We start from the raw sequence: 12,886 nt of genomic DNA on the forward strand, positions 1-12,886 counted from the left end.
TCATTTGAAGCAGAAGAGCAAGGAGTTCATTACCTACACACCATTTGTTACTTCTTGGAGAGTGGTGTCTCCTAGATTGGCTAGGTGTCACTTGGGAGCCTCCGACGAGATTGTGGAGTGAACCAAGGAGTTTGTAAGGGCAAGGAGATCGCCTACTTCGTGAAGATCTACCGCTAGTGAGGCAAGTCCTTCGTGGGCGATGGCCATGGTGGGATAGACAAGGTTGCTTCTTCGTGGACCCTTTGTGGGTGGTTGCTTCTTCGTGGACCCTTCATGGGTGGAGCCCTCCGTGGACTCGCGCAACCGTTGCCCTTGGGTGGAGCCCTGTGTGGACTCGCGCAACCGTTACCCTTCGTGGGTTGAAGTCTCCATCAACGTGGATGTAGGATAGCACCACCTATCCGAACCACGGGAAAAACATCCGTGTCTCCAATAGCGTTTGAAATCTCCAAACTCTTCCCTTTATATTCTTGCAAGTTGCATGCTTTACTTTCCGCTGCCAATATACTCTTTGCATGCTTGCTTGAATTGTGTGATGATTGCTTGACTCTTCCTAAAATAGCTAAAATCTGCCAAGAACTAAAATTGGGAAAAGGTTAAGTTTTTATTTGGTCAAGTAGTCTAATCACCCCCCCTCTAGACATACTTTCGATCCTACAAGGTTCAATTTCTATATCATTATCATTACTAGGCTGAGCATCATCATGAACATTATTACTACTTTCAGGTTCATTACCAGATTGAGTTTCAGCATCAGAAATAGAAATATCATTTGGATTCTCAGGTGATTCAATAACAGGTTCACTAGAAGCATGCAAAGTCCTATCATTTTTCTTTTTCTTCTTTTTAGAAGGACTAGGTGCATCTATATTATTTCTCTGAGAATCTTGCTCATTTCTCTTAGGATGGCCTTCAGGATACAAAGGTTCCTGAGTCATTCTACCACCTCTAGTCATAACTCTAACAACATTATCATTATCTTTACTATTCAATTCATTGAGAAAATCATTTTGAGCTTTAAGTACTTGTTCTACTTGAGTGGTAACCATAGAAGCATGTTTACTAATAAGTTTAAGTTCACCTTTGACATTAGACATATAATCACCCAAGTGTTCAAGCATATTTGAATTGTATTTCAATTGTCTACCAAAATAAGCATTAAAATCTTCTTGCTTAACCATAAATTTATCAAACTCATCTAAACATGGGCTAGCAAACTTAGTAAATGGGATTTCAGCTTTATCATATTTATAGAGAGAATTTACCTTTACTACCTGTGTCGGGTTATCAAGACCATGAGTTTCTTCAATAGGTAAGGGATTAAGATCATATGTTTCTTCAACAGGCGGTAAATTAAGACCATGTATTTCTTCAATAAGAGGTAAATTCTGAACATCTTCAGCTTTAATACCTTTTTATTTCATAGATTTCTTTGCCTCTTGCATATCTTCAGGACTGATAAATAGAATACCCCTCTTCTTCGGAGTTGGTTTAGGAATAGGCTCAGGAATTGGCTCCAGAGGTGTCCAATTATTTTCATTTGTCAACATATTATTCAATAGAATTTCAGCTTCATCCGGTGTTCTTTCCCTGAAAACAGAACCAGCACAACTATCCAGGTAATCTCTGGAGGCATCGGTTAGTACATTATAAAAGATATCAAGTATTTCATTTTTCTTAAGAGGATGATCAGGCAAAGCATTAAGTAATTGGAGAAGCCTCCCCCAAGCTTGTGGGAGACTCTCTTCTTCAATTTGCACAAAATTATATATATCCCTTAAAGCAGCTTGTTTCTTATGAGCAGGGAAATATTTAGCAGAGAAGTAATAAATCATATCCTCGGGACTACGCACACAACCAGGATCAAGAGAATTAAACCATATCTTAGCATCACCCTTTAATGAGAACAGAAATATTTTAAGGATATAAAAGTAGCGAGTTCTCTCATCAGTAGTGAACAGGGTGGCTATATCATTCAATTTAGTAAGATGTGCCACAACAGTTTCAGATTCATAGCCATGAAAAGGATCAGATTCAACCAAAGTAATTATATCAGGATCAACAGAGAATTCATATTCCTTATCGGTAATACAGATAGGTGAAGTAGCAAAAGAAGGGTCGGGTTTCATTCTAGCATTTAGAGATTGCTTATTCCATTTAGCTAATAACCTCTTGAGTTCGTATCTATCTTTGCAAGCTAAAATAGCTAAAGAAGCTTCTTTATCAAAAACATAACCCTCAGGAATAACAGGCAAGTCTTCATCATCAATTTCATCAGTTTTATCAGATTCAATATTTTCAATCTCTCTAGCCCTAACAAGTTGTTCATCAAGAAATTCACCAAGTCGCACAGTAGTATCAAGCATAGAAGTAGTTTCATCATAACTATCATGTATAGCAGAAGTGGCATCATCAATAACATGCGACATATCAGAACGAATAGCAGAAGCGGGTTTAGGTGTCGCAAGCTTACTCAAAACAGAAGGTGAATCAAGTGCAGAGCTAGATGGCAGTTTCTTACCTCCCATCGTAGTTGAGGGATAAATCTTGGTTCTTGGATGTTTCAAGTTCTTCATAATGATAAGCAGATATAAATCCCAAGTGACTCAAAGAATAGAGCTATGCTCCCCGGCAACGGCGCCAGAAAATAGTCTTGATAACCCACAAGTATAGGGGATCGCAACAGTTTTCGAGGGTAAAGTATTCAACCCAAATTTATTGATTCGACACAAGGGGAGCCAAAGAATACTCTCAAGTATTAGCAGCCGAGTTGTCAATTCAACCACACCTGGAAACTTAATATCTGCAGCAAAGTATTTAGTAGCAAAGTAATATGATAGTAGTGGTAACGGTAGCAAAAGGTAACAGTAGTAAAAGTAATGTTTTTGGTATTTTGTAGTGATGATAGCAATAGCAATGGAAAAGTAAATAAGCGAAGAACAATATATGGAAAGCTCGTAGGCAATGGATCAGTGATGGAGAATTATGCCGGATGCGGTTCATCATGTAACAGTCATAACCTAGCGTGACACAGAACTAGCTCCAGTTCATCAATGTAATGTAGGCATGTATTCCGAATATAGTCATACGTGCTTATGGAAAAGAACTTGCATGACATCTTTTGGCCTACCCTCCCGTAGCAGCGGGGTCCTTACGGAAACTAAGGGATATTAAGGCCTCCTTTTAATAGAGTACCGGAACAAAGCATTAACACATAGTGAATACATGAACTCCTCAAACTACGGTCATCACCGGTAAGTATCCCGATTATTGTCACTTCGGGGTTAACGGATCATAACACATAATAGGTGACTATAGACTTGCAAGATAGGATCAAGAACTCTCATATATTGATGAAAACATAATAAGTTCAGATCTGAAATCATGGCACTCGGGCCCTAGTGACAAGCATTAAGCATAGCAAAGTCATAGCAACATCAATATCAGAACATAGTGGATACTAGGGATCAAACCCTAACAAAACTAACTCGATTACATGATAGATCCCATCCAACCCATCACCGTCCAGCAAGCCTACGATGGAATTACTCACGCACGGCAGTGAGCATCATGAAATTGGTGATGGAGGATGGGTTGATGATGACGATGGCGACGGATTCCCTCTCCGGAGCCCCGAACGGACTCCAGATCAGCCCTCCTGAGAGGTTTTAGGGCTTGGCAGCGGCTCCGTATCGTAAAACGTGATGAATCCTTCTCCCTGATTTTTTTCTCCCCGAAACACAATATATAGAGTTGAAGTTGGACTCGAAGGAGTTCCAAGGGGCCCACGAGGTAGGGGGCATGCCCTAGGGGGCAGGCGCACCCCCCACCCTCGTGGACAGGTGGTGGGCCCCCTGGCCTTCATCTTTTGCAGGTATTTTTTTATATTTTCCAAAAAGTTGCTCCGTGAAGTTTCAGGTCATTCCGAGAATGTTTGTTTCTGATAACACCATGGTAATTCTGCTGAAAACAGCGTCAGTCCGGGTTAGTTCCATTCAAATCATGCAAGTTAGACTCCAAAACAAGGGCAAAAGTGTTTGAAAAAGTAGATACGACGGAGACGTATCAAGCGGTACATCCACCATCGGGCGCGCTGCCTGGGGTCGGGGGAGCGCTGCACCTCGCGCTTCGCCCATAGCAGAAGGGACGGTGGCGGGATGGTGCGGTCGGCAGGGAAGGCGCGCTGATTTTCAGCAGCTGTCATCACCTTCACAAGGCCGCGGGCGTGGTTCCTCATCATCGCCATACTTGGGAACCAGCGCGCGATCTCCCTGTACTGCGCGCACATCTCCTGGTTGTTGCCGACAAGAGATTCGATGGCCAGCTGCCAGTCCATCGCGGTGGCGGTGGCGGTGGTTGTCGGCGGCGATTTCAACAGGAGAGAGGGGAAGTGGAGTGAGCGGTGCGAGCGGCGAGTGGGCGAGTGAGCAGAGAGCGTGGTGGGTGGACACGTATTAAAGGCGTAGAATCCGAAACGGCTGGTTTTACTCAACGCACGCTCACCACGCAGCCGGCCGCAACGCACGCTGAACAGACGACGTGGCTAACAACATATAATAAGTTCGGTCGATGCTAGTCAAACAAATCACCAGCACTAGCCCATTGGTATTGAACGCATGGTTACAACCAACTGGTCTTGGGTTCAAGCCCCAGGCTAGACTTTTTTTGTGCAGATTTCTTTTTCTAAAATGAATTTGGCAGTAACTTCTGAACTGTAGAAATGGCATTGTACAACAAATCAAACAAATTAACATGTCCACAACACACATTCTGAATTTAAGCAGGCTAGTAGCACAACACACATTTAGTAGCAGAACACAAACTTAGTACCATACACTCAAACTAAGTAGCAGGACACAAACTTAGATACAGAGTTTCAATAGTTTCCACTAGCATTGAAATAGGATGCAAACTTGCTAGGAGGTTTCCTATTCCTCTTGCCTGCCAATATCCCTGGTTCTCTAGTGGATGTTCTTGGTGCATTGAATGTTCTTGTTGATGCTGATCCTCTTGGAGCTCTTCTTGATACTGATCCTGTTGCAGGTGCTGGTGAAGACCTGGCTGCTCCTGCTGAAACTGTTGATGTTGAACCTCTCTTACTTGCTGCTGTTTTTCTGTTCCTCATTGCTTTAGGAGGTGGAGCAGATGATGCTGGCATCTGTGAAGTTTGGTGTTGAGGTGGTGGTTGTGGAGGTGGATGTGTAGCACTAGAGGAACCCCTAAAAATTTCTCTATTCTCATGCATGACAAAATTAACTCGGTTAGTAAATAGACCAGACCTAAAATAATTAAACAAATAATGCAACATTTTTGAATGACCTGGTGTAAGTTCTTTCTCATCTTAAGACTAGGTTTTAGAGCTTTCCCATAGTTTGTATATCTGTGGCCTTGTAGACCACAATTGCTGCATGTAATTGTTCCCATCGTGCTTGTGTCCTTTGGTGCAGGCACCTCAAACTGGCCCTTTCTCCTAGCTGTCTGTTTCTTGCCTGCTTTTTCTTTGAACACTGGGGGCTCAATATCCTGAGTATGGGTGTCAGGCCAGAATTCAGGACCAGGGACATGGTACACTATGTCTTTGTATGCTTCAATATATAGTGCTTTTTTGAAAAATTCATGCACATAGTCCTCTGGGTGCATGTGAATCTTGCTCATTACTGCTATTGCATGACTGCATGTCACACCTGTAATGTCCCGCCTCCTGCAGTCACATGATTTACTAGCTAGGTTCACACAGTACTGATTTTCCTTACTAGACACTTGCCAAATGTCAGGACCTGCCTTATATGCATCACAAAATTTGGCATACTTATTATTCTCCTCTAGTTTCTCTTAATAGTTGGGTGTGATCATCCACCTGTTGTTCTCTGTTTTTCCCTAGTCTTCTGCCTTTTGATTATATGCTTAGTCCTAATTCCTTCAAACATAGTCCTAATTGGTTTGGCCCTAACATCAAGGATCATTTTGTTGAAAACCTCACTAAGGTTGTTCACAACAAGATCAGTTTTGCAATTGTAATCCATTGCAGACCTACACCAAGTCTCCTTTGGAATTTTTTAAGCCACTTCCAGGCATCCTCACGCTCTACTTTAAGTTCTGCCATTGCTAATTCATGGCCATGTTTGGTGAATGAGTAGCTAGCCTGATCTACTAGCTTCTTTAGTTCTGCTCCTCTGAAACCAGCTGACTGAAAATTTGCATATATGTGCCTGAGGCAGTATCTCTGAGGGGAATCAGGGAACACCTCATTTATAGCCTTAAGAAGACCCTGATTGTAAATTAATAACCATGGTCATGAACAAAAATAAATAAAGCTACTAATAACAATATATATCTGAACTACTGGCTAAGATAGGGTGCATACCTTTTGCCTGTCAGAAATAATGGTGTAGGTTCCAAATTTGCTACCACTTCCAATGCAACATCTTAGCTGGGTTAGGAACCATGTCCAACTCTCTGAATCTTCCTTATCAACCACACCAAAGGCTATGGGGTAGATGTTGTTGTTGCCATCTCTTCCTGTGGCTGCAAGAATTTGCTGTCCAGTGGTTAGCTTGATGAAGCAACCATCAAGCCCTGCATCCATACCCAAATTAGCTACCATAAATTTACAACAAGATATTTCTAACAAAATGCAGTTATAGATTTACCTATAAAGGGCCTGCAACCATTAAGAAATCCTTGCTTTGATGAATGCAAGCAGTAGAACATGTACTTAAATCTAGGAGTTGGGGCAGGGTTTTCTGGGTCCTCAAATGTTGTGACTACACACCTGCTACCAGGATTTGTGTCAAGAACTACTTGTAGGTAGTCCCTCAGTCTATAGTACTGCTCCTTCTGGTCACCTTGTGCAACCTTAATAGCCTTCCTCCTTGCCCTATAGGCCACACTCTTTGATACATCAACTGAAAACTTGACTTTGCTGTTTTTAATAAGTGAATCCACATGTGCTCTAGGATCTGCTCTAAGAGAAGGCTCAACTGCTTTGGAAAGCCACTTAGTAGTAACCTTTGTGTTCTCTGCTGATGCTGGACAAGTGTGCTCCATGTTACACTTCTTAATGCAAAATGTTCTTTCATGAGCAATCCTGGAGGCACACATGTAAAATTTACATCCATGCTCTCTCTGTGAACACGAAACAATAATTCTTGTTGGAGTGTTCCTGTGGTAGTGAAAAGACCTCAAAGTCGTTATATGAAATTCTCTTAATGCTTCTCTGAACTGGTAAACAATATCAAAACACAAGCTCTTACACAAGAATAAATGTGAATTGGGAATTGAGGGGTCAAAATATAGCCTTTCCTTCATCTTTTTCTTACTACTCTTTGTCTTTGGCTTCTTCATGAGGTATGGTAGTTCACCTTCATCTTCTTCTTCCTCATCACTTATGCCTGCATCACCAGCAAAACAAAACTCATCTGCTTCAGGAAACCAATCTTCAAAACGTTTTTTCTCCATCTCATTGTGACATCTGCTAGTTGGACCAGGATTCTTCACATGTTTCACAATAGCAGTAGTTTGCAATGTTGTATCCTCTTCAGAGGCACACTCTATTTCCATTTGTTGAACAGCTTCAGCACTCCCATCTGAATGAATTGAATCCTCAGAACAAAATTCAGACACTTCAGTGTCTCCTTCAAAGTGGTTCAAATCTGCCTCTTTTTGAATCCTGCTCCTCTCAAGCTGAGCCTTTCTATCATCTATCTAATTCTGAAGCTCAGATTGCTCCACAACATTTTTCACACAGCAGCTCTCTTGAGTGTTCATGTAATTCTCATTAGCCTGTGTACTAATTCCAGGTTCAACATTTCTCACAACCTTTATGTTCACTAGCTTGACATGATGAAAAAACTCCAACATTTCATGAACACTAGCTTCATTACCTAAATACTTTACTCTTTGAGATCCAATTTCCTCCTCCTTCACATAGTACATGTAATCACTGTCCCCATACCCTTCACTAGCAATGAGTGATTGTAGAGTAAGCAAAGACATATCTGACTCAAATATACCTCTTTTCACAGGGTTTCTTCCTTCTAAATGAAACCATATCTCCCACTTCTGGTCAGCAAAACTGCACAAATAAGTGCTCATGAATTGAATTGAAATTAACTGAGCTACAAGTGCAATACAGTTTACTGACTCCGGTTTACTAAACATGCCCAACTAACAGAAACAAACATCTTACTAATTTGCCAGATTGAAGCAGCTAACCAAAGGCCCAACAGATGATACTTGCATACCTGCAACCCATTGGCGATGACTGGGAGAGTGGTGTCTCCTGCTGCGAGCTGGCCTGCGTCGAGAAACTGGTGCTCCCCAACCAATTATCGACTGAGCCGCTGGCCAGTGGTGGAGGCGCGGGCGAGGCAACAGCGTCCAAACTTGTGTCACCGCCGCCAGCGTCGCCACGGCCAACATCGCCGTCGCCAGCGCCGCCACCCTCTGGAATCAACGAGGACATGGCGGCCGCCACCTAGTCCAGAGAGAGGGAGAGGAGGGAGAGAGTGAAGCGAGAGGGGAACGGATCAGATCTTGACCCGCACCCGACCGACAGCCGTCGTTCCGACAGCGGACGGGCCGTTAACGGCCGTCAACGCGCGGCGGCCATCCGTTGGCCAGCGTGGCAACTGATTCGCGGGCCCAACCGGTCAGATTCGGGGTTAGCGCGGGCGAAGCGAGTGCTTTCGCGACTTGGTAGTTTTTTTGCCACGGTTTAGGACAAATTTGGTAGTTTTTCGCACAAAATTGTAGAGTGGTAGTTTTTCGTCACGTTTCTGTCAATTGTGATAGTTTTTGGTTAAACACTCCATAAATCTCACACGTGCTAGTGCTATCATGCTATGAGATACTCTTCGACCTGTGATTGATTGCCTCCCTGTTTCGCCCCGTTTCAGTTCTGATTCTGAAGACCAGTCCTGCCACGCGACACAACAATGATACTCGTGGAGTCGTGGTTCCGAAGAGTCCTGCATTTGTATAGATCAAGCCTTGTGATTGCTAACCACGCGTTCTGCGCGGTTGTTTGTTATTTTCCCTTTTTGTCCAAAGAATTGCGTGGTTACTCCGTGTATCGATCGGCCATACTGTGGCAGATACGCCCGGTCCCATATACTCCTCATACCTGTCCTATACGCTTGAGCTGACCGGCACCTCTCATATCTAACCTAAATCTGGACCGGATATGGAAAGGCCTGGACACGCCTGACGCGTCGGACCAGACATGCCAAACCCATTGTAAACGGCACCAAAATGACAAGTCCACCGTTATCCTCACACTTCCTTCCAGTATTTCCAGCGTTCGGAGAGACAGTTTTACTTCGTTCTCTTTTCTTCATGAGCGTAGAAACCACAATTTCGAGGCTCATATTCTCATCAAGTTTGCTTGTAATTTAGGAATAGGTCATCATATTTGGTTGGGCATCCCACATAACCAACGTCTTGTACCTATGAACATTGTTTAATTAATAAAGTGGCAAGATTCCTCAAAAAAAAACTTCCTTCCAGTATTTCCAGCGTCCGAGCCATCGCCATCGTCCACCCCCCCCCCCACCCCCCCCCCCCCCCCGCCCGGTACCCGCGCCCACCACCGCCACGGATGTTGCCTTGGCGTCGTCTGTGGAACCGAGCTGCAAGCCGGAGAACTTTGCCCAGAGGGACCGTTGAAGGAGGCAGCGCGAGAGGGAAGCTGCATCATAGGGATTTCCACCCAAGTATGTTGTGCGTGGACCTCGAGGAAGATGTGTCCCCTCGGCCCCCAACCCCGTCCATCCTGCCACCAACAAGGAAGGTGGCGTCGCTCGCCCCATCCGTGACCAACGACAATCCAACGGCTGGATGTGCCATTTCAGACTGTTTTCCACCAACGCAAGCGGCGGGGGATAACATGTGTGACTCGTCATAGCTACAACGGGAGCAGACAAACACGGGCAGCGACGGCGCCAGGTCTGACCATGTCCTATTTGATTGAATGACGCAGCAGGAAACGGTACATATTTTGCTCCTTTCCTACCAATACCTTGCATATGCCATTGAATCAATTACAATTAGTTGCATGTACCGTTAGTTTATTTGCAGTCATCATAATTTTAGGACAATCTCCCAAATGAACTATTACTTCGGGGATTTAAATTGTCCTACGTTTGAAGTTGGCGAAACATCAAACTCCAAAAGGAAAAGAAAGGCAAAGACACCCAATGTAAGAGGTCTGACATTCACAATATTTGAGGGTATCTTCTTGGTAAAAGCTTGGTTGGTCACAAGCATGGATCCTATATGTGGCACGGAGCAAAAAGGAAAGCAAGTATTGAGAAAAGATTTGGAAGCTTTATCATGAACACAAGGATATATGCGCAGCCACATCCTATCATTAACACCAGCAATATGCCCTCTCTCTAACATTGACGGTCCATCTTTAAGAGGAAGTGAACGAGTATGTCGGCTATTATGCACAAGTGTTTGGCCGCCCTCACAGGGAGATAGGAGTGTCAACCACAATAAGTTGAATTGTTCCATTTTGTCACTGAGAGAGGGTGAACACCAAGTTGTAAGTTAAGTGAAGCAAGTTAGCAAATTGTGAGGGAAAATATAGAGTTGGAGAAGAAAAATATGTGTCTTAAATAGGAGCTCGAGAAGGCCTCCAAGAGGCATGGTTACATGAATTTAGCCTAGCAGTACATGTGAAGCCGCTGGTACACGCATCCGAAAAAGAATCTGAGCATGTCGCGGATGCTCGCACATGCCGCGATCTCCAAACTTGCCATGCCGAGCGCGTGCGTATGGAAACGGAACCGATCGCGGCGGAGGGCTGCTGGGCTGGCTACCGTGGGATGATGATGTTTGACAGGTGGCGGCAGATGCGATGCGGTATGCACGGTTCCACATTTGGAGACGGGATCCAAAAAATCTTTTCCTCCACCACCACCGTGTGTGCTCGTGCCGGGCTTGCCTCGATGCCCTCTCGTGCGCTCGCAGAGCAGAAGTACATTGGTAAAGTATAACCAACTTGCTAGATATCGTTGTTCATGGCGATCTGCTTGCAGAATTATGCCGTTAGAATATACAGTATCTTCGTTCTTGAATGATACATAACTTCATACTACGTACTGTCTGACCACCGGTGTTTTTCTTCGTTGTCAGCAGCATCATGGGTGCCGGCGGCAGGATGACAGAGAAGGAGCGGGAGCTGCTCGGCCGCGGCGGCGCCAGCACGACCTTCCAGCGCTCGCCGACGGACAAGCCGCCGTTCACGCTGGCCCAGATCAAGAAGGCAATCCCGCCACACTGCTTCGAGCGCTCGGTGATCAAGTCCTTCTCCTACCTGGGCCATGACCTCGTCATCGTCGCGGCCCTACTGTACGTGGCGCTGGTCTGGATCCCCACCCTCCCGAGCGTGCTGCAGCTGGGCGCCTGGCCGCTCTACTGGGTCGTGCAGGGCTGCGTCATGACCGGCGTCTGGGTCATCGCGCACGAGTGCGGCCACCACGCTTTCTCCGACTCCTCGCTGCTCGACGACATCGTCGGCCTGGTGCTCCACTCGTGGCTGCTCGTCCCCTACTTCTCGTGGAAGTACAGCCACCGCCGCCACCATTCCAACACGGGCTCGCTGGAGCGCGACGAGGTGTTCGTCCCCTACATCTACAGCAACCCCGTCGGACGTCTGGGGCTCCTCGTCGTGCAGCTGACCATCGGGTGGCCGATGTACCTGTCGCTCAACACCTGCGGCCGCCCGTACCCGCGCTTCGCCTGCCACTTCGACCCCTACAGCCCGATCTACAACGACCGGGAGCGCGCCCAGGTTTCCATCTCGGACGTCGGCGTGCTGGCCGTGTCCCTCGCCTTGTCCAAGCTCGCGTCGGCCTTGGGGTTCTGGTGGGTGGTGCGGGTCTACGGCGTGCCGCTGCTGATCGTGAACGCGTGGCTGGTCCTGGTCACCTACCTGCAGCACACCCACCCGGCGCTGCCGCACTACGACTCGACGGAGTGGGACTGGCTGCGCGGGGCGCTCGCCACCATGGACCGCGACTACGGCATCCTCAACCGCGTGTTCCACAACATCACGGACACGCACGTGGCGCACCACCTCTTCTCCACCATGCCGCACTACCACGCCATGGAGGCCACCAAGGCGATCAAGCCCATCCTCGGCGAGTACTACCAGTTCGACCCCACCCCCGTCGCCAAGGCCACATGGCGCGAGGCCAAGGAGTGCATCTACGTCCGGCCCGAAGACCGCAAGGGAGTCTTCTGGTACAGCAACAAGTTCTCTGCGCCTTAGTCGCCGGCTTAGGTTTGGCCGGCGGTCATCGTTGGTGTCCGGTCATTGACATGGCCGTGTGTGCTGTGTGCGCGTCTGTCATTGCATTGGCGTCATCTACCCCGTTCATGTCGTGTTGTTGTAGACCATTTCGTGTTTATGGCGGAATAACTGAAACACAATAAAAATTACAGTAAATCGAGATTCATAAGACCACCGGACGACCACTACTGCCGTCAAAACGAGTCGCTGATGTGTCGCTGTCATCGCTCCCCTACCAAAGCCAATTTGACCTTGACGACGTCGACGACAACCAAGAAGTCTTCGTGCACGTGACCCTAATTAAGAACCAGCGCGCTGAAGCCGCACTCGTCGCCGTTGAACCTTGCATAGATCTGAAGCACGTGACATCAAATTTTGCTACGTGACGAGAAACTCTAACATCACCGCTCCAAAGGCACGGCAGGAATCTACGCCGGAGCTCCGTCGATTACGTCCAGACGATCAAACTTAAGGAGGACCAGAGTTTGGAAGACAAACTCAAAGAAGAATGCGTTGATTGATATTTATGCCCTGTTTCAGCTCTGGTTGGTACTTCCAAGTCCAATCTCACTGTCACGTTGTGGTCCA

At 46.2% G+C, this 12,886-nt stretch overlaps 1 protein-coding gene across 1 annotated transcript in view; it reads left to right on the top strand.

Moving 5' to 3' along the window:
- Window positions 1–12,467, top strand: part of LOC125514360 (fatty acid desaturase DES2-like) — a 29,456-nt gene extending 16,989 nt beyond the window's left edge. The window contains exon 2 of the mRNA XM_048679668.1: window positions 11,143–12,467. Coding sequence (XP_048535625.1) covers window positions 11,147–12,277 — 1,131 coding nt within the window. The 5' untranslated portion in view covers window positions 11,143–11,146 and the 3' untranslated portion in view covers window positions 12,278–12,467. The remainder of the gene's footprint in view (window positions 1–11,142) is intronic.
- The last annotated feature ends 419 nt before the right edge of the window (window positions 12,468–12,886 follow it).

This window comes from Triticum urartu, chromosome 6 (genome assembly GCF_003073215.2).
Source record: "Triticum urartu cultivar G1812 chromosome 6, Tu2.1, whole genome shotgun sequence".
In the NCBI taxonomy this organism is placed as follows: domain Eukaryota; kingdom Viridiplantae; phylum Streptophyta; class Magnoliopsida; order Poales; family Poaceae; genus Triticum; species Triticum urartu.